Below are 21,999 nucleotides of genomic sequence, written 5' to 3' on the forward strand. Positions count from 1 at the left end.
GCTCTAAAAATGAAGAATGGTAAGTACAACTGAAGCAAACACAGAGCCATGTTTGAAGGCAAGAAAGGGAAATCCCTACATGTAGAAATGAAGAGTGAACCTAAAGCAGTGAGCTGGCATTGAAGGCAAATGTTCATGGTTGGGCAGGGAATAAAGACAGTGCATAAATACTGCGTAGGGTCTGAAGAATGTATTGCTCGCTGTGAAATGGAAACTGAGTTCTCAGGCCTTGTTCAGCATTAGGCACCAAAATTAGACCTACTTGGTGAAGCTAAGAACTGGAAACACTGTTCTCTCTATAACAGGGGACTGGGAAATCTGCATCCTTGCTGGCATAGCAATGAGAGTTAAACCATTCACATCATACTGTAAGTAGAATTCTAAGCCTTTAACTTAACTTGAGTTGGGGTTTGGAATTCTACCTCTGAGGTATGTAACCATCTAGCACAGAGCCAATATAGAGACTAGTTTTAGATTCTAAGTTCTCTAAATCTCATATAGAGGCAAACTTAAAACTCTCTCCAAGGGTTGGTTTCCGTAAAACATAACATGTATGGGACCACCATCAAAAGTCACTCTTTATTTTTAAAAATGAGCTTTATGCCATGAAAAAGAGTAATTTATATCTAGGCACTAAAAATATTAAAATAATATGGAAGCATCTTGAAAATGTCTTTAGGTATTTAGTGAAGCCAGAATTTTAAATTATGGAACATGAACTGGTGACTGTAAAACAACTGAGCAGAAATGTAGACATAAAATAGTTGAAGTGAAAAAATAGAGTATCAGAAATGGATAACTAGGCTGGCACGGTGGCTCACACCTCTAAACTAGCATTTTGGAAGGCCAAAGCAGGAAGATCACTTGAGGTTAGGAGTTTGAGGCCAGCCGGACAATACAGTGAGACCCCATCTCTATAAAAAATAGAAAAACAAGCCAGGTATAATGGTGTGTACCTATAGTCCCAGCCACTTAGAAGGCTGAAGAAGATCACTTGAGCCAAGGAGTTACAGGTTGCAGTGAGCCAAGATGATACCCCTGGCCACAAATGGAGATCCTGTCTTAAAGAGAGAGAGATAAAGAGATAACTAAAGATCTTTGAGAATTTAAGTAGTAGAGAAATTGCTTAATTTCTGGCTGTTTATCTGTTACATCTTTTATAATATTCTTGGTAATAAGCCAGACTTTTAGATGAATCATTAGAATAAAGCAATTTACTGTGGACAAAAAGACTTAAAATGGCCATGGTTAAAAAGACCTGATAAGAGTTCATAAAAAGCTCAGTGCCTATGGCTCAAGCAGCTAAGACACCAGCCACATACACCTGAACTGGTGGGTTTGAATCCAGCCTGGGCCCACCAAACAATGATGGCTGCAACCAAAAAATAGCTGGGCTTGGGCGGTGCCTGTCGCTCAAAGGAGTAGGGCGCCATCCGCATATGCCGGAGGTGGCAGATTCAAACCGAGCCCCAGCCAAAAACCATGAAAAAAAAACAAAAAACCCTGGCATTGTTGTGGGTACCTGTAGTCCCAGCTACTTGGGAGGCGGAGGCAGGAGAATTGCTTGAGCCCAAGAGTTGGAGGTTGCTGTAAGCTGTGATGCCACAGCACTCTACCCAGGGTGACAGCTTGAAGCTCTGTCTCAAAAAAAAAGAGTTCATAATAACAGTGATGCAATTGACAAGGAAATTTGGTTATTTCTGTGACATACAGCAATTTAATATTAGACTTATGGTGGATAGCATATACTAAGATGATGAGAGTTCTAGGATGCTGATACAAAATTGTATGAATTTTGTTAACATTTATACAAATATGACTTCAAAAAGGAATAAACATTGTTTCTTATTTCACAGTGTTTCCTGTATAGTTTATTTTTATATATATAAATATAAACTTATAAATATAAATTTATATAAATATAAACTTATAAATATAGATTTATAATATAAATTTATATATAGTTTATTATATATATAAATATATATATTTATATATAAATATATATGTATATATTTATTAAAAATAATTTGTATAGTTTATATTATAAACTGTATAGTTTATTTTTCTTAATAAGTCTAATATTTTTCTCATACAATTCCAGAGGCCCTTTTGGAATGTCCAGAAGTTAGTGTGGGGTCAAAAAGAGAATTTGAAATTTGATTTTATGAAGCTTGTCAAATATGTCAGAGGTTTAAAACACTTGATGGAAAATAGGATCATATGTCCACTGTGAAAAAAATGATCATTCATTTAGTCAAAGAATAATAACTAAAAGTTTTCAAAAAGCAAAAATCTTTACTCTTTGATAGAAGAGACTCAGTTTTTCAAAGGACCTAATAAAGGCAGTATGAGGCAAACACAATCTTTCTTTATCCTCATTTTTTTTTTTTTCAATTTTCTCAAAAGATAAACCAAAGTCTTTTACTATTTGTTATTAATACTACATGACAATCTTGTTTGAAAGAGAAAATCAAATTCAGTATACTATTTCTAAAACTAGTTTTAATAAAATATTATTTAAAAAACCCATCTGATCTCAAATCACCTTTGAACACACATGATTTCCATAAAGCTTTTATGACTACTTAAAATTTTCGTCTATTTTTTCTTTCCTGAATTTTCTATATCCATTTAGTTTTTTTTTTTTTGTAGAGACAGAGTCTCACTTTATGGCCCTCGGTAGAGTGCCATGGCCTCACACAGCTCACAGCAACCTCCAACTCCTGGGCTTAAGCGATTCTCTTGCCTCAGCCTCCCAAGTAGCTGGGACTACAGGCGCCCGCCACAGCGCCCAGCTATCCATTTAGTTTTATCTGTGTCGTTTTCCCTTTCACTTTGAACAACCTTTACATAACCTGTAAAGTGGACAAAAGTACTTTAACAAAAGCCATATCTTTATGTCTTTCTTATAACCTTCCAAAAACACATTCTGCTTTTCTTATATATTGTATATGCAGAATTTTTTTCTTTATATCTATTTGTTTTAATTATATATATTACAATTTTAACTTTCTCTTTTTCCCTTTTGAGGCAGTCTCACTCTGTTCTCCCAAGCTAAAGTGCAGTGGCATTGTCATAACTCAGTGTAACCTCCTGGGCTCAAGCAGTTCTCCTGAGTAGCTGGGACTGCAGACCCCTACACTCACTCCTTGTTCATTTTTCTATTTTTAGAAGAGATGGGGTCTCGCTCTTGCTCAGGCTGGTCGCAAACTCCTGAATTCATCAATCCTTCCACCTTGGCCTCCCAGAGTGGTAGGATTACATGCAAGAGCCACCTTGTCCAGCCGCAATTTTAACTTTTTTTTTTTTTTTTGACACAGTCTCACTTTGTTGCCCCTGGGAGAATGCCATGGTGTCACAGCTCACAGCAATCTCAAACTCTTGGGCTCAAGCAATTCTCTTATCTCAGCCTCCCAAGTAACTAGGACTATAGGTGCTGGCCACAACACCCGGCTATTTTTTTTTAGAGATAAGGTCTTGCTCTGGCTCTGGCTGGTCTTTAACTCTTGAGCTCAGGCAATCCACACGCCTCAGACTTCCACAGTGCTAGGATTACAGGTGTGAGTCACCGCACCTGGCCGCAATTTTAACTCTTAATAACCCTAATTTCCAGTAAGAAAAAAACCTATAAATAAATGACTTAATTGTTATGTATGAGGTTCAGAGCCCATAATGAGGACACAGCTGTGAAGAAGATTCCTAGAGAACCTGACCCCTCCCAGCATGGCAAGGAGACACAGCTGGACCAGGAAGAATGGGACCATTTTGGGTTTGGACGTCTAGACCACAGAATCTAAAGGCTCAAAACCAAAGACTTAAGCTCACAGACAAATCAGAAATATCAGAAATAACAAGAAGAAACCGTTTCATGACCTCAAACTAGCAGAGATAGTATAAATTCCACCAGTGGAACCAGGCAAAAGAATGTCTAAATTATATTTAATATTTGAGAATTCTCTTTTAGCTTACCAACAATTTTAAAACTAGAGAAAGAATTTAAGCTTTTTCAAGAAGTACTGTGAAAAGGAGACACAAAGGAAAATTCAAAATGGATGACAAGGTAACAATCAGGTGTTTACTGCAGGATTATTCCAGCAAACAAATCCTCACTGGATTACTGAGCTCAGAGCAGAGCCCATTAACAAATAGAACCAAACCCACTCTCCACTTTTGGGGCTTCATGAGGACAGAGGTCCTAATGAAAGAGGTCAGTAGTGTGTTGGTTGTGTTCCTCAAGAAGTCCACTCTCCACTTTTGGGGCTTCATGAGGACAGAGGTCCTAATGAAAGAGGTCAGTAGTGTGTTGGTTGTGTTCCTCAAGAAGTCTTTAAAAGTCTCTTTTTGTGTGGCTCAGTGGGTAGGTCGCTGGCCCCATATACTGGGGATGGTGGGTTAAAACCCAGCCCCAGCCAGCTAAAACAGCAGTGGCAACTGCAACAACAACAACAACAACAAAATCTCTTTTTGATCCCTTTGTGTAATAATCAGAACTAATGTTTTCTCTCAAAAGCATTTCCTACACTAACCACAAATGGAGGAAATGGGAGCTAGATGCCAGATAAAAGGTGGCAGAAGGAGGGCCAGAAGCAGATGGAAGAATGAATGGTAGAGGAACCAGTCTGGGGAGATCTTTTTTCTTTTCTTTTCTTTTCTTTCTTTTTTTTAGAGACAGATCCTCAAGCCCTCACCCTGGGTAGAGTGCCATGGCATTATAGCAACCCCAACTCCTGGGCTCAAGCGATTCTCCTGCCTCCGCCTCCCAAGTAGCTGGGGACTACAGGTGCCTGCCACAACGCCCGGCTATTTTTTTGGTTGCAGCCATCATTGTTGTCGGGCGGGCCTGGCCTGGATTCGAACCCACCAGTTTAGATGTATATGGCTTGAGCCACAGATGCTGAGCCTGGAGATCTTAAACTTCTTGAAAAGGCCAAAGAAATTTCACATTTTTCTCAGCACAAATAATGCCAACAAGAAACGAAGCAAACAAAGGGACTGGATATGTAACTTCAAAAATGGGTTCAATAGACTGAAAAAATTTCCCAGGGGAGAAACAGGATCCAAAAGCAAAAAATCGGAAAAGCCTTTTTAAAAAAATTACAGCCTGAACAGTAGCTTTTAATAAAGCCAAGTTTTAACTGTAGAGCTTTTAAAAAAAGAAAAATCTTTTCAAATCTCTTATCAGATTTTAGCTAGGTCAAACAACAAGTATTGCTAGATTTTGAACTTTTTTTTTTCCTTTTAAACCAAAGATATCTGCCAGGTGACTCAAAACCACAACCAATAAACCTTTACCATGAGGCATTTCCAGAGAGGTTCAAAGAAGCAGTCCTTGCAACATTCAGAGCCACCTCCTAAGACAGCTAAAGGAAAAAAAGAGACTTAGGTCCTCCTTGAGAGCTGGCAGCAGTCAGTAGACAAGCCACAAATGAGATCCATTTGTATCTGGCATATTGTTTTTCCTTATTGGGTTCTCCAGTCTTTTGGTCGGCTGCCAGACAAGCAAACTCAGTAACTTGTGTGCCTCTGACAGGTAGCAGACCAAGCCAAGTTTTCAGAACACAGAACAAGACGGAAAACAGTAGCTGTCAATGGAAGGGGAAAGGACCAATAACAAATAGATGCCCCCAAAAGTCAAGAGTCACACAAATATCAAACTAATTTTTACAAAATATTTTTTCCTCCTCAGTTAACGGGCTCATATTTCCAAGAGAGTTAAAGGGCTTGTATTTCCAAGAGACTGGTTTCCTGACCATGAATCAAACCCAGTGGTGAAAGCACGGAATCTTTATTAGACCGTAAGAAAGTGGCCTTCTTTGTGAATCCTCTCGGGGATCCAGTGCAGGCAGTTTGAGTGTACAGAGGATTTTAACTTTTCTTTTAAATCTGATTTCTGCTCTCCCTCTCCCCCTTTAAGTCTTGCCAAGGAAGTTTCTAAGGCTATATTTTGTATTTTTTCGTAGGTACCAGTAAGATACCTGTTTAAGATGAGAGCTTCCTACGAAGTTTTCTTTTAAATATGTGTATAGGCAATTTATTTTTATTCTGTGAGCAACTCAAGCCATTATGCCTTTTTCATGGGAAGTCCCAGAAGGAACTTTCCAGGTTTAGAATACCGTAGTGTAAGTGGCATTTTTAAAATGGGCACTGATCCCCCCCAAAATTTATTCCCAGAAATAGGCTAAGATAGCAAAAGACTCTTGTTGCCACAGATGATTAAGGATGGTGTTTCTGAAAACAGTGCCTCCAGTATTCCACAAATTTGTGGAGTGTCACTAGTCACAGACCTGTTTATCTGACACTGGTTGGCCTTCCTGGGATTGGACTTTCCCAGGACTAACCAGGCAATAAGGATGGAGACAACAAAACAAAAGTCCCTTATGGATGGCACTTCTTATTAAGAAAAACTCCACTGAGAGCTTGGCACATTTGGAACAAAGAGTGTGCTGCTTCATATCTTGACATGTCTTGGGTTCCCAGTTCTTTCAGACAGAGTACCAGACATGGCCTGCAAACCATGCTCGCTGGACTAAGGAAAACAAAAGAAAATGCCCCCACTTGGCCACAAGTCAGGCCAAGGACATAAAACAAGATGAGAGGGACTCTGTGACAATGGCACAGAAAGACAAAGGGGGAAAAAAGCACTCTTTCTGGGAGAATACAGGATCAGACAATGTGAATATACTAGAGTTGCTATATCTAAGACTAGGCCATATAAATGTTTTTCTCCTGTTAATCTTAAATTTGGAAAGCAAATAAGAGACAAATAGTGATTTTTTACCTTCTGTTCAACCAGATTCTAAAGACAGACTGGGAATGTGACTGGGAAGAATTTCTTACCCTTTTGCTGGCTTGTGAGGTCCTGGGTTCCCTTGATTGTGGCTTCCAGAAGAGCACAGGAGTTTTGATTACTATCCTGTTTATAGCTCCAGGACTGTAGGGGCCAAAGGAATACTTCTTAATCCTCTGAAGGTTTGATAAAAATCAACTGACAAAGGCAGATTAGCAGAAAAGACATACAAAATTTATTAATGTGTGCATGTGAGTCAAACAATATGGGAGCTTAGATTGGTGTTTAAATACTCTTCGTCCTCCAGGGGGTGAGATATGTGGATCTGGGAGGTAAGAGCCAGGCAGGCATGGGAAAGAGAGGGGTAAGGCTTCATGGAAAAAAGTGGTTATCTTATGCAAGTAAAGTCCCCCAGGTAAACTCTTGTAGCCATCCTTAAAAGATAAAAAATCTGCCTGGTCTACCTGACTCCCTGCCTTCTCTTCTTGGGTGGTTGATCTTTCCTGGTTATTTGCTGAGATACACAGGAAGGGGATTAAGATAGTTACATTTTCTTTGGAAAACTTTCTTGGTCAGATAAGGAGATTCCAAAGAGATTCCCTTTCTGCACTGCGGGATGGGGGGATAAGACAGTTTGGGGGAACCTTGATTCTGGGGCAATTTCTAAGGCCTCTCAGCATGTCAAAGTGCTGGTCTTTGGGGTATCACTTTCTGAGCCCCAATAATGATTGTTATCCGTGTGTAGTCAGCCTACCATATCTGCAGGTTCTAATAAAAAATCTGCAAAAAAATTAAGTTGTATACCAATGAGGGGGTGAGGGATAAGCAAAAACAAATGGTCCTTGAACCACTCATTCCATGCGCTGTTAAAACAATACAACAACAGTACAAATAAACAGTGTAACAGCTATTCACATAGTATTTGTATTAGGTGTTATAACTAATCTAGAGGTAATTTAAAAGTGTGCAGGAGTGTGTGCATAGATCATATGCAAATACTGTGTATGAAGGACTGGAACATCCATGGATTTTAGTATGTGTGAGTCCTGAAACTAGTCCCCTTAAATACCAAGGGAGGGACAACTGTGTTTGTTTCTTTGTTGAGTAGCTTATTTTGCCTATTTTTCCTCTTCGATTTGCCCTTTTAATTTGTAGTGGCTTTTCAGTCTTCCTAGATAAAATACTTTATTTACATATGAAAGCAAATGTTTTCTCCTATCTGTTATTTGTTTAACATCATTATATAGATCACCCTGGGTAGAGTGCTATGGCATCATAGCTCACAGCAACCTCAAACTCTTGGGCTCAAACTCTTGCCTCAGCCTCCCAAGTAGCTGGGACTACAGGCGTCCGCCACAATGCCCAGCTATTTTTGTTGCCATTGTCATTGTTGTTTTAGCTGACCCAGGCCTGGTTCGAGCCCGCGAGCCTCGGTTTATGTGGCCGGTGCCCTACCCACTGAGCTACGGGCGCCGCCTGAAATAGGCCAAAATTAATGCTGCTTTTTCACTCTAAAAAACAATGCAGCTATGAAGTAAGAATCAAGTATACTCAAAAATTATCCTTTAAATTCCCTTGAATTTCCCATTAAGTACAGTATTCAGTTCTCTACAATAATGAGTAAAAGTATTCAGAATTATAATAAAGACTGTATATGAAAAATGTAATTTTGCAGTGTTTTTAATTAAAAATATCAAGATGGTACTATAAACTAATTTCTGAAAAGATAACCCGAACACTTACCATTCATCCTGGTTATTTTTGCTGCTTTTTTATGATTATGGTAATAGAAATGTAGGAGTGAAAAATAAGGCTGATGGTATAGCACATAAGGGAAAAATGATAAGGCTGCTGGTGTTGCATAATAAATATGACAATTCGGATGAGTAAAATAGATAATTTTAATAATTTATGTTTTCTTTCCCCTCAAAACACTTCCAGGGAGTTGTTAGAGCTTGATGCCACAGCAGCCCCCTGTGATTGAGGAAGTAATTGGCCTGTGTTTGACTCAAAACGTCATTTTACAGGCTATTTTTCCTTATTTGTTAAAAAGGTCCCAAATCTAGTTATGATTTTCAGATTATATGCTGTTGATAACATTCAGAAATTAACTCATTTTTGAACTTCATATTAATGAAGATTTTGTATTGCTGGCTTTTCCTCTTAGTCATCATTTTTATGTTCTTTTCATTTCTGCATTATCACCGTTCCTTTAAGACTCACAATTACTTCTTAAATCTTTTCCTTGAAACTGTAAGCAAAACCATCCCTACGGTCATGGCCTGGCTAGCTCTATAGTGCTTTTCACTTTTTTGACAAAGAGCAAGAAACCTTTGAAATTCGCACATGCTTTTCATTTATTTCATACATGCCCTGATTATTTAAAGCTTAATTTCATCCATTGACTATTTAATATAAATGAAACGTTGTTGGTAGTGTTGAAGGATACTGCATCACATTTAATATCAGGATTACCATTTGCCTCCAGGTGTGTTGGGGAGACTCTCGGCCTCATCAAATGGTCTTGAAATAATAAATCACACTCCACTTCAGAGGCTGGTGGATGAAAGTGGCAGGGGAAGCAGAAAACAATGTAGTTAATTTGTACAGAGTGTCAGTGTCCAGGAGTTAGTGATCAGCAAGATTGTTAAAATAGCCCTTTGAAGTCCTCACTGACCTCTGGATTCAGATGTCTGTAGAACTAATCCAAAAATAGTGCTGACACCACTCGAGTCTGTGGGTGTGTGTGTTTATACTTGTGTACAACACAGGCAGGAAATGTTACTTCCTGCCTTTGAGGTCACAGGAATTTGTAGCCTTTATGGTAGGGGTTGGCAAAACTTTTTTGGTAAAAGACCAGATAGTAAGTTATTTTAGGCTTTGTGGGTCACATGCACTGTCACATACTGTTTTTTTTTTTTTTTTTACAACCTTATAAAAACGTAACAACCATTCTTAACTCAAGAACCTTTAAAACCAGGCCACAGCCTGTTGCTTTTTTTGGAAAGCAAGCCTAACCTTGAGTGCCAAACAACACTACCATAAAACAGTATTTACCCACAAAACAGTATTGTCTTGGGATGCTTTGAAGCTAGTAACTTACCTAATGGTGAAATTTAAAGCTCTTGGGCATTTGTTTTTCCTAGAAGAACCTCATGGCTTCAATATCTTAAAAGCCTGTTCTGAACGTTGGGAGAAACAAACTGGGAGAGGGGTGTATGGAACTCCGTACTGTCTGTGTAGCTTTTGTGTGAACCCAGAATTATTGGAAAATATAGCTTTATTTTAAAAATCTTGTTTGAAGATAGCTCTTCTGAGATTTCCTTTTATCAAGCTAGATTTTTGCTTTTGTTTTTATAAACAAATGCAGCCTAACTACCAGTCTACACACTTTATTTATTTATTTTTGCAGTTTTGGCCAGGGCTGGGCTTGAACCCACCACCTCCAGTATATGGGGCTGGCGCCCTACTCCTTGAGCCACAAGGACTGCCCAAACATAAACTTTAAAGCTATCTTTTGTTGGCTTTGAATTTCTATTTCCTCTTTGGTAGGAAGTTTGAAAAGTGAAGCCAAAGCCTTTTCTTGCAACATTAATAGATAAATAGCTAAAAGTCTTATCTCCTAGCCCTACATTTAATGCCATTTTAGTCTCCATGGAGGTCTTACCCTTCAGTTAGATTGCTACTGTAGCATTTGTTAACATAGTTGATGTTCTGTACTATTTAGATTTCTCTTATTTAAAATTTATTGAATAACTTCAAAAGATTACATACATTATACTCTTTTACCCCTTAATACTTCACTGCATATTTTCAGAACAAGGATATCTTATGTAATAGATGGCCATCAAGTTTAGAAAATATAACATTATATAATACTTTAATGTAATCTACAGTATATTTTCCAATTTTGTCAATTGTCCCAATAATGTCCTTTGTAGCATTTTTTTCCAATATGCAATACAGTTCAGGATCTGGTTTTGGATTTAGTTATCATATAGTTATGAATAGTTCCCTAGTCATTGTTTTTTATGACATTAACATTTTTACAGAAAACAGATCAGTTATATTTATGTGTCTTGGTTCTTGACGTGTCAGAGATGATAGAGATTGCTTGTTTTTGTGGTACCACATTTATATGAAATATCAAGAATAGGTAAATTTATAGTCAGAAAGCAGATTAGTGGTCACCAGGTGCTGGTAGAAGGGGAAAGCAGAATAATTTTTTAACAGACATGGTGTTCCCTTCTGAGGAACTAGGTAGAGGAGGTGATTGTACAACATTAAAAATTTTCTTTTAAAAAAAGAATTTTCTAAATACTCTCAATTATTCACTTTAAAATGGCCAGTTTAATGTTACATGAATTTCGCTTCAGTGACAAATTAGTTTAATCCTTGTGCAAGTGATTTTGCTGCCCTCCCATGTACACACCATTGATTTCTCAGCAAATAGAAATTCCATTTGAAAAAACTTATTGCATGCTCATTGCAATGATTTATAATGTTTAAAGAAAGAAATGGGCAAATTCTGAGTTTTGGTAGGAGAATTGATGAGCAGAAGAATCTATTATCATCACTAAATATTTAAGGTTTAATGTGTACTTCTTCATTTTAAAAAATTGTGTCTATTTATGAAGAACAGAAGGACAAGAATTGTTTCATGTTTTCTAGCCAGGTTACCTGATTTGTTTATATTAGATAACAGGTTTTCAAAGACAAGAAAATTCTAGTACATTTATTTACTCACTTATTAATTAATGAATGAATGAGAGGGTCTTGCTCTGTCACCCATGCTGGAATGCACTAAGTAGCACAGTCATAGCTCACTGTAGCCTCCAACTCTGGGGGCTCAAGCAGTCCTCCGGCCTTAGCCTCTGGAGTACCTAGGATTATAGGCATGCATCACCACCACCAGTCCAAGTACATTAAATTTAAACACTGAATATAGTAAATTAAAATTCTAGGTCTAGATTAAGAATCTGGATAGTTTCTTTTCCTCTGAATGTGTATGTCCCAGGCTTTCCCTTTTATTTACTTTTTCACCTTCAAGCTAAACTTCTACACTGGTTGAACAGAATGGAACTTTGCTATTTGTTAAATGTAACCTTGTTAACATCTTAATTTGCTTCTCTCACAAGTGGGAGATATGTGCTTTGCGGATAGAAGGAAGTTAAATGTTTTGCTGGGTGTATGACATATAGTAGGTGGTAAATACAAAGTAGCAGTAATTATTATCCAGGAATTTAAGAGTGTTAACAGAAAAAGCAAGTCTTCACCTTCACCTTATTTTTGCCTTTTTGCAACTTATAGAAACAAATGTATTTTATAAAAGCATTTTCATATGTGATAAGTTTTATTTTTTATAAATCTGTGTTTGAAAACAGATACCTGAAGTATCAGCATGTAGTTCTATAATGTTTCTCATCGGTGGTTTATTGGCTTTGCTTTTTCCAGGTGAAGGAAAAGATGTTATCCCGGTTAAGAGTAGTTGTCACTCCTTGTACTTTGGCATGTCGTCATTTGCACATAAAAGAGAAAGGCAAGCCACTTATGTTAAATCCAAGGACAAATAAGGTCAGTAACTATATATTTTCTTTCTTCCTGGTTAGACAATCGATAATTTTTAGATTGATAAAGTATGACTTTTTTGTAGCTTTGTGCTGAGACTGTTCAGAGGTATTTGCTTTGTCTTCAATTTTTCATGCTTCTCCACATGGCAAGAAACATGGCTGCTTTATACCTTCTAAATTCCATTCCTCACGACTTTTACTACTTAGTTCTACCTTTAAAAAACAAATTCCCAGAATAGTGCTCTGGCTAGAGCTTTTGGTCAGATCTGGGATATTTAGATTTACTCTGCTCGAATAAGGTCTTACTTTTAGCCAATCAGTTAGGCCTGTAGTCAAAATTGAGAAATGAACCTTTATTTAAAATTTACTGCATCCTGCCTCCACCCAGCTTTTTGAACACAAACTGTTGCACACAATTTTGCCTATGAATTAGACTAGTGCTTCAAAAGAGAAAGACTGCTAACTTTTTATTATCACTCTTGGGATAAAAGTGTTGGGCAATATTGAGATTCAATCATGACTTCATTCTTTAAGCTGGGTTCAGTGGGCAAGTAAACATAATTCTGGAAAGAGATTATGCAAGAATCTCTTGCAAGAGGATACAATGAGTTATTGTAATGTGTGAAATTTACCTTTTTGGGATAGGTGCATTCAGATTGAAAGTGTGACTTATTTTAAAAGAACAGTCAGCCAGGCACGGTGGCTTGTGCCTGTAATACTAACATGCAGGGAGGCTGATTGGTGGATTGCTTGAACTCACAAGTTTGAGACCAGCCTGGGCAAGAGCAGGACCCCGTCTCTAAAAATAGCTAGGCATGGTGGGTGCCTGTAGTCCCTGCTACTCGGGAGGCTGAGGCAAGAGAATCGCTTGAGCCCAAGAGTTTGAGGTTGCTGTGAGCTGTGACTGCACATCACTCTAATGAGGGTGATGAAGTGAGACTCTGTCTCAAAAAAAAAAGAACAGTCATTAAAAATTTACCAGTCTCATTTGTTTCTTGCTATTGGGGAAAATAATTAATTAAATAATATGGTAAGTTTTCAGGGGTGTTACACGTACAAAGTGAAATTTGACCGTTGACCACATGGAGTACCTCATCTTTATATTCTTGGTATCTGGCACAGAATGGGAATTCAGCAAGCAGTTAGTGAATTAAATGAAGCTTAATGAAGGATATTTTAATCCACTCTTGTTTTTGTCTAATATCCTCAAATCTTGTTTGCGCTTCAAAATGCAACTTATTTGAAATCCAGTTCTATTGTAGACCCTTTTCACATACTATAGGCTTTTTTTTTTTTGAGACAGTTTTAACATGTTGCCCAGTAGAGTGCTGTGGCGTCATAGCTCACAACAACCTCCAGCTCTTGGGCTTAAGTGATTCTCTTGTCTCACCCTCCCAAGTAGCTGGGACTACAGGTGCCCGCCACAACGCCCAGCTATTTTTTGTTGCAGTTGTCATTGTTTAGCAGGTCTGGGCTGGGTTCAAACCCGCCAGCTCCAGTGTATGTGGCTGGTGCTCTAGCCACTGAGCTACAGGCACTGAGCCCACATACTGTAGATTTAAGTGATTGCTCCCTTCCCTGAAACCTAATTGCAGTTTTATCCTTCCTGTTTCTTTCACAAGTAAGCAATATATGTTGCTTTGCGATTCTTTTCATGTCTTAAGCTATTAGTGAAATCATTGATGGTAGTTACATGTTCATATATTTGAGGTTCCTTTTGGGGAGGGACCATTCAAGTATTTCTTTGTTATCATTTACAGTGCCCTGGATATAGTAGACATTTGATAATTATGTTGGTGAGGGATGGAGGGAGTGGGGTGGGGCCTTGGTGTGTGTCACACTTTATGGGGGCAAGACATGATTGCAAGAGGGACTTTACCTAACAATTGCAATCAGTGTAACCCGGCTTATTGTACCCTCAATGAATCCCCAACAATAAAAAAAAAAAAAAAGATAATTATGTTGGTTTTATGTTACCTTTTATCCTTATGAAAATTATTTATTTAATACCTACTCTGAGGACTTAGGGTTTATGAGAAACTTAGGAAGCACGTTGAGTGGCAAACGAATTTCAAGAGGGAGGATAGTCTATGTGTAACAGTACTTCTATAAAGAAAAAATCTAACACTCTTAACTTATGTAGTCTCTGAGGTTGAATAACATCCGTATAGTTATATCTTTGGAGGACCACTTCTGGAAATCCCGTAAGCATGAGGAAGAGTTTGTTTTTGTTTAAGAAAGAACGTACACCAATTGGTGGGTTATGAACTTTTTGGAGACTTAAGAAATGTTAAATCAAGTTTGATAAAAATTGATTCAGACATTGTAGACTGAATTAATAATTTTTCACATATTTATAAATCTTGTTTTTAAGAGTACATTGCTGCTATGATTAATAAATTAGCAATTTAAGGCAGTACTGAATTCTGAATCTTTTAAACTATATCTATAATCACTGTCTACAAAAGGCATACCTGTTACTATGTTTATAAACCTTTTTTAGTGGTAAAATAAATATAATGTAAAATTTACAGTCATTTAAAACTTTACAATTCAATGAGATTAAGTACATTCGGTTTTGTGCCATCACCACTATCTACTTCTAGAACTTTTTCATTATCCCAAATGAAAACCTAATACCCATTAAGCGGACACTCCCCATTTCCTTCTTCCACTGCCCTCTAGCTTCTAGCAGCTTCTTTTTCTGTAGATTTGCCATTCAGGTATGAATAAGAAATTATTTATGAAAATTTAAAAAAAAATTCTTATACTTTAAAAGGTTGGATGTCATTATGCCAGGTAATGAGCAGGAGTTTAGGTGTTAATTTGAGGTTTGCTATTTACTAGCAAGAAACTCAGGCAAATGATTTTACCTCTTTTGGCCTCTGTTTTCTCATGTAGCTATGTAGGTAATAGCATTTTGAAAGAGTTAAAGGGCTGTGCAAGTCTAAGATTGGATTTCTTCCTTTTTTCGCATGCCCTTTTGGCTAACTTTAAAATAATATTCCTGCTATTCCAGTGTATCATTGATTTTTATTTTGCCATGATCCTCTTACTTTTGAGATTGTAGTAGGTAATTTTATAAAGCTTTTTACCACCGGAAAAGGTATATTGTTAATTAATCTCCATAATGTTTGATAATCCTTATAATATATTGCTGCATACTAGTGTAGTAGATAGATTTGGAATCACAAAGGCTGATGAGAGTCCGGTCTTAACACCCTCCCCCATTGGCTTTAGAATCTTGAGCATTGATAAATGTTTAGACACAGCTATGATCTGAATGTTTATATCCCCCAAAATTCATTAGTAGAAATCCTACCCTCCAAGTGATAGTCTTAGCAGTTGGAGGCCTTTGGAGACATGATTAATTTATTTGTGCTGTGCATGGGGATTTATAAAAGAGACCCCATGAGCTACCTTGTCCCTTCCACCCTGAGAACATAGAGTGAGAAGTCTTCTCCTGTGAGGAACAGTCTCTCACAAGACCCTGAATCAGCTGACTCCTTATCTTAGACTAACCAGCTTTCACAACTCTGATGAATAAATGTTTATTTTTTATGAGCCATCCAGTTTGTGGCGTTTTTCTTACAGCACCCTGAACAGACTAACACAGACCCCAATTTCTTAGTTTAGACTGCTGTTTAGAAAAAAGTATAAAGGTACTTTAAACACTGTGAAATACCTTCTATGTAAATACGAATTTTTATTCCCTTCATTTGATGTTTTATAATTTAGTTAGCCATGACCCTCTTGTTGAATACTGTTTCCAGTTGTGGCTTTATTAATCATTAGCTACTAGATATGTTATCAGTTCTATAAATAAGTACTTGGCTATTTCCTAATTCCTAGCAGATGATCCTAACTGCACTCAGAGGGAAAGGAATAGAAGGGGCTTGTTATGTTCCCCCCAGCATGCTTACCAGCATGTTCAAAAGTCAAGTAAAGGGATTTTTACCAATATTGGCTTATGGAGAGAAACAGCATGAGCTAAAGGAAATAGCTCAGAATCTTTCAGTGTCAGCTAAAGGAAGCACAACTTCTACTGTGTGAACTGGGAGGGAGGGCATCCCTGTTGCATAGATGACAAAATGGGCATACTTGGGACAAAAAGGGCGTACTTGGTGGGAGAGGTAGCATAGGAAGATGGAGAAAGGGGAAGAGTAGATGAGAAGGTGATTGCTTCTGCTGAATGTTAAGAAACTAATCCAATTTGTCACTTTAAACTCATGTCATCATTGCAGGTTTGCTTCACTTATTAGCACCAGGCTAGCATAGTTAAGGGTTTGATCAACTGTTATCATAAATACCTATACATAAAATCGTGTCTTTGATAATCATTTTATTTTTTACCCTATATTATAAATGAAACATTTTTTTTCCAACAAAACAGCTGCAACTTTTATTATTTCGTATAAGCTGCATCAGAGACAACTGATAAATGAAACATTTTTGAGTGTCCTGTAAATCTAGGTAGGAGAATAGTGAAACCTTGTGTAGCCAGCTCATTTATTTTTATCAATAAGGATAGGTAAAGCCTTTTAATAGAGTTAGAAAAAGGGAACATGAGTTTAGGCTTTACCTCTTTTATATTTCCCAGCTTCAATAAAATCTGTCTTATAAAGAGATGCATGAAATACAAAGAACTTAATGATTTGAGTCTTCTTCCTTTTTCTGTGTCAGGTTTATCTGAAAGTTTGTCAATTTTGTTGATTTTTTCAAAGAACCATCTTTTGTTTCATTGTTTTTTGTTTTGTCTCTACTTGTCTTTTCTCTTCCCTAATTCACTTTTTTTAACTCTTTTTATTTTCTTCCTTCTGCTTGCTTCAGGTTAATCAATTTGAGATCTTTCTGCTTGTTTTAAATATGGGCCTTTACAGATGTAAACATCCTTCTGATTCCTTCCCTGCATTGCATAAGTTTTGGTATTTTGTGTTTTAACTAATCTCAGAGTATTTCTAATTTCCCCCATGATGTTATTTTTGACTAATTGGTTGTTTGACAGAGGGTTGTTTTAACTATTCGAGTATTTATAAATTCTGCTAATTTCCTTATATTACACTGATTTCTAATCTCATTGCTTTGCAGTCAGACCATGCTTTGAATGGTTTGAAAGCTTTTCAAATTTACTGAAACTTATTTTAGGATTTAATATGTGTCCTGTCCTAGAGTATTTCATGAGCACCTGCTGTTAATGTGTATTCTATAGATGTCTATTTGGTCTCGTTGATTCATGGTGTTTTCAGATTTTCACTTTGTTTTGTCTGGCATTTCCTCCATGATTGAAAGTGGCTCAGTGAGTAGGGCGCCAGCCCCATATGCCGAGGGTGGCGGGTTCAAACCCAGCCCCGGCCAAACTGCAACCAAAAAATAGCCAGGCGTTGTGGCGGGCGCCTGTAGTCCCAGCTGCTTGGGAGGCTGAGGCAAGAGAATCGCGTAAGCCCAAGAGTTAGAGGTTGCTGTGAGCCGTGTGACGCCACGGCACTCTACCCGAGGGCGGTACAGTGAGACTCTTGTCTCTACAAAAAAAAAAAGAAAGTAAAGTGTTGAAGTCTTCAACTTGTTGTCTTTTTCTCTTCTCAATTCTGTTAGTTTTGTTTCATGTATTCTGGACCTCTATTGGTAGGTTTGTTATAACTGCCATATCTTCTTAATTGCTTCACCCTTTCGCCAGTATAAAATGCCTTCCCATCCTAACAATGTTTCTTTTAAAGTCTGTTTTGTCCATTAGTATAGCTGCTCCAGGTCTCTTGTAGTTTTTATTTGTATGATGTCTTTTTCCATCCTTTTACTTTAAACTTATATCTTTGAATCAAAGTGTGTCTCTTTGTAGATAGCATCTATTAATATGTTATTAATAGATAATATTATTTCATCTATTCTGACAGTCCCTGCCTTTTGGGAAGCTTAATCTATTTACACTAATGTAATGACGGATAAAGTGGGATTTACATCTGGCATTTTACTGTTTGTTTTCTAAGTATGTCTTTTTTGTTGTTGTTTCACTATGCCTCTGTTTCGGTCTTCCTTTATGTTAAATAGAAATTTTCTAGTATACCATTTTAATTATCTTTTCTTTTACTACATGTTAGAGTTATTTTTTTAGCGGTTTGCCCTGGGGATTACAACTCACCATTATAACAATCTAGTTCAGATTAATACCAACTTATTTTCTGTAATGTACAAAAATGTTGCCCTTATATAGCTCTATTCTCTTTTTGTGCTGTTTTGTCACAGAAATTGCATCTTCATATATTGTATTCCCTTCAACAGAAATAAATGATTATTGCTTTACACAGTTTTCTTTTAATCAGGAGGGGGAAAAAGTTGCTTCTTATATTTTCATGTAGATTTGAGTTATTGTCTAGAGTCTTTCTGTTTAAGCCTCTGGGACTCTCTTTGATATTTCTTATGGGACAGGTCTGCTAGCAACCAATTTTCTCAATTTTTGTCTATCTGGGAATGTCTTAAATTTTCCTTCATTTTTGAAGGATAGTTTCATAGGATATAGAAATTCTTAGTTGACAGTTTTTTTCTTTCAGCACTTTTTTTTTTTTTTTTTTGGCAGAGTCTCACTTTGTTGCCCTGGTAGAGTACCATAATGTCATAGTTCACAGTAACCTCAAATTCATGACCTCAAGAGATCCTCCTGCCTTAGCCTCCCAAGTAGCTGTGATTGCAGGCACCAGCCACCATTCCCGGCTAATTTTTTGAGACAAAGTCTTGCCCTTGCTCAGGCTGGTCTCTACCTCCTGAGCTCAGGTAATCCACTGCCTCAGCCTCCCAGAGTACTAGGATTACAGGTTGGAGCCACTGTACCCAGCATTGCAGCACTTTTTAATATGTCATTTCACTACCTTCTAGCCTCCATGGTTTCTGATAAAAAATTAGCTGTTAGTCTTAGTGAGGATTCCTTATATGTGATAAGTTACTCCTCTCTACTTTGAGGTTTCTCTCTTTGCCTTTTGACAGTTTGATTATGAGGTGTCTAGGTACATATCTGTTTGAGTTTATCATACTTAGAGTTGTTGAGATTCTTGGATGTATAAAATAATTTTTCTCATAATATTTGGGAATATAAGGAGCATTATTTCTTCAAATGTTCTTCAGCCTCTTTCTCTTTTTGCCTGGGACTCTGTTATACAAATGTTGGCACACTTGATGATAGTGTCTCATAGTTCTCTGAGTCTCTGGTCACACCTCTTCCTTCTTTTTTCTTTTAATTTCTTAGAGTAGATAATCTCAGTTGGTCTATTTTTAAGTTCACTGATTTTTTTTCTTCCACTTGTTCAAATCTCTTGTTGAGCCTCTTTAGTGAATTTTTTATTCCATTTATTGTACTTTAAACCCCCAAATTTGTATTTGGTTCCTTTTTATAATGGTGTATCTTCATTCATATTCTATTAATTGGTAGAATATCATTCTTTCTTTTAGTTCTTTGAATGTATTGAAAGGTACTGATTTAAGCTGGGCATAGTGGTGTACTCGGGAGGCTGAGGCAAGAGGATTATTAAAGCCTAAGAGTTTGAGGTTGCTGTGAGCTATGACATGTGGTACTCTGTCCAGAGCATGGAGTAAGACTCTGTCTCAAATACTAAAGTGACTTATTTAAGTCTTTGTCTAGTAAGGCTAATGTCTGGGCTTCCTCAAGACATGCATATGAGCCAGATGTTCCTGCTTTTTTGCATATCTCATGATTTTTTTGTTCAGAACTGGGCATTTTAAATAATGTGGCAGTCCGGAAATCAGACAGATACACATTCCTTCTTAGGTTTGTTGTGGTGCTGCTGCTTTTGCTTATTTAGTGGTATCTGTGAACTAATTCTTTGTAAAATCTGTATTCTTGTTCTGTGTGCCTATTGAAGCCTCAGCTTGGTTAGTTTAGTGGTCAGGGAATAATTAGACAAAGACTTAAATGTGTGGAACCAGTACATTTTCCATTCTTGTCAGGGAGCTCTGTGTGCTTACTAGGGTGTGCCTCTGGCACTCAGCCAGGCTATTTACCCTTGCGAGCCAGCCTTCACTGCCTGCTTGTTACAAAGCCTCAAAGTCAGCCAAAGACGGGAGCTTAGGCCCTTCTTAGTCTTTCCCTGATGTCCAGAGCTCATGCGGGTCCTCTACTCAATTTCCAGTACCACCGTTCACCTTAGAGCTGGTCAGAGCTCCCCCTCCTCTTCGCCCCCCCCCCCCATGGACATTCTTATTCCTTACACTTTCTTTTTTAGCTTTTTGGTTACTCTGTTGTTTGTCTTACTGTAATCTACTGCCTCAGCAGCTGCCCTGCTAAATATAACTGTGATTGTTTTCAACAAGCACTTCTCAAGGAAAGACCGTTTGTACTGAGTGAGCTCCACGTTCGATCAAATAAAAACAGCTTTGCAAGTGGAGTCTTCTAGGGAAACTCCAGATAGGTCAAATAGTGACATTTCTCTGGGAATGGGGCTTTAGAGAATCTGTAGCCCCTTCTGCCCCCTCCAGTGCCTTCCAGCCTGCTGATTGTCACAGTGATTATGAGCTGTTGGTTTTCAAGGCTACCACAGAGCCAGAGAGGAAGATGGATTGGGGAAGTTAAAATTTGTCACAGAGTTTGGTTTTTATTAAATTCTAGCCATTTTTCTTGCATAAGTGCTCCGCAATTGCTACAAGCCTTTGGTTAATTTCCAGTATTCTGAAAAGAGCACATTTGGCCAGTGCTCTTAGTGCTTTTGCAGAGGAAAGTATTTTCCAAAGTCATCAGTCCTGCGTTTTTACTGACATTGCTTTGATGCAAAGAATGTAACCCACAGCAGAATACCAGAAGGTGAAAAAGATTCTCTTATGGCATAGATCAATTTTTTTCTTAAGTATCATTTCTTCCATCCCCCTTCCCTTTTACCCAGCCTTACTTCTTTCAGAGTGGAGGGAGCCTCTGCTGTGAGTTAGTTTAGGTACTTCAGACTATATTCTGTTAACTTCATTTATGACATGTGCATGTATCTGTGTATAATGTATAATTTTATGTGACTTTTCTAAACATAAGTGAGTTACTAGTGGGCTTTGATTTGCAACTTTCTTTTCTTAGTTATATGTCTTGGAGTTTCCACCGCATGCTTATAGTTGTATGGTTAACTATTTCTATGGTATTCATGGTATGGATACACTATAGAATGCTTAACTATATCATAATTGATGGACTTTCAGTTTCTAATAGCCAAGAGAACTAGAAACAGTGCAGCAACTAATCTCTTTGTATATGCCTGTTTATTTCATGTATGAATATTTCTCTAAAATAGCTACCTAGAAGTTGAATTGTTTGAATGAAGAGTATGGGCATTAAAAAATGTAAGAGTTCGCTTGGCACAGTGGCTCCTAGCAATCTGGGAGGCCAAGGCAGGAGGATTCTTGGAGTTTAGGAGTTCAAGAGTTCAAGATGAGCTTGAACAGGAGAGAGACCTTATCTCTACTAAAAAATAGAAAAAGTTAGCCAGGCATCATGGTGGCAGGTGCCTGTAGTCCCAGCTACTCAGAAGGTTGGGGCAAGAAGATTGCTTGAACCCAGGAATTTGAGGTTGCTGTGAGCTATGCTGACACCACTGCATTCTAGGTTGGTTCAACAGAGTGAGGCACTGTCTCAAAAAAAAAAAAAAAAAAATTAAGAAT

General features: G+C 37.6%; 1 protein-coding gene across 1 annotated transcript in view; it reads left to right on the plus strand.

Moving 5' to 3' along the window:
• Positions 1–21,999, plus strand: part of ME2 (malic enzyme 2) — a 70,947-nt gene that overhangs the window by 6,085 nt on the left and 42,863 nt on the right. The window contains exon 2 of the mRNA XM_053572044.1: positions 12,245–12,364. Coding sequence (XP_053428019.1) covers positions 12,257–12,364 — 108 coding nt within the window. The 5' untranslated portion in view covers positions 12,245–12,256. The remainder of the gene's footprint in view (positions 1–12,244; positions 12,365–21,999) is intronic.

The sequence above is a fragment of the Nycticebus coucang genome, chromosome 19 (genome assembly GCF_027406575.1).
Source record: "Nycticebus coucang isolate mNycCou1 chromosome 19, mNycCou1.pri, whole genome shotgun sequence".
Taxonomy (NCBI): domain Eukaryota; kingdom Metazoa; phylum Chordata; class Mammalia; order Primates; family Lorisidae; genus Nycticebus; species Nycticebus coucang.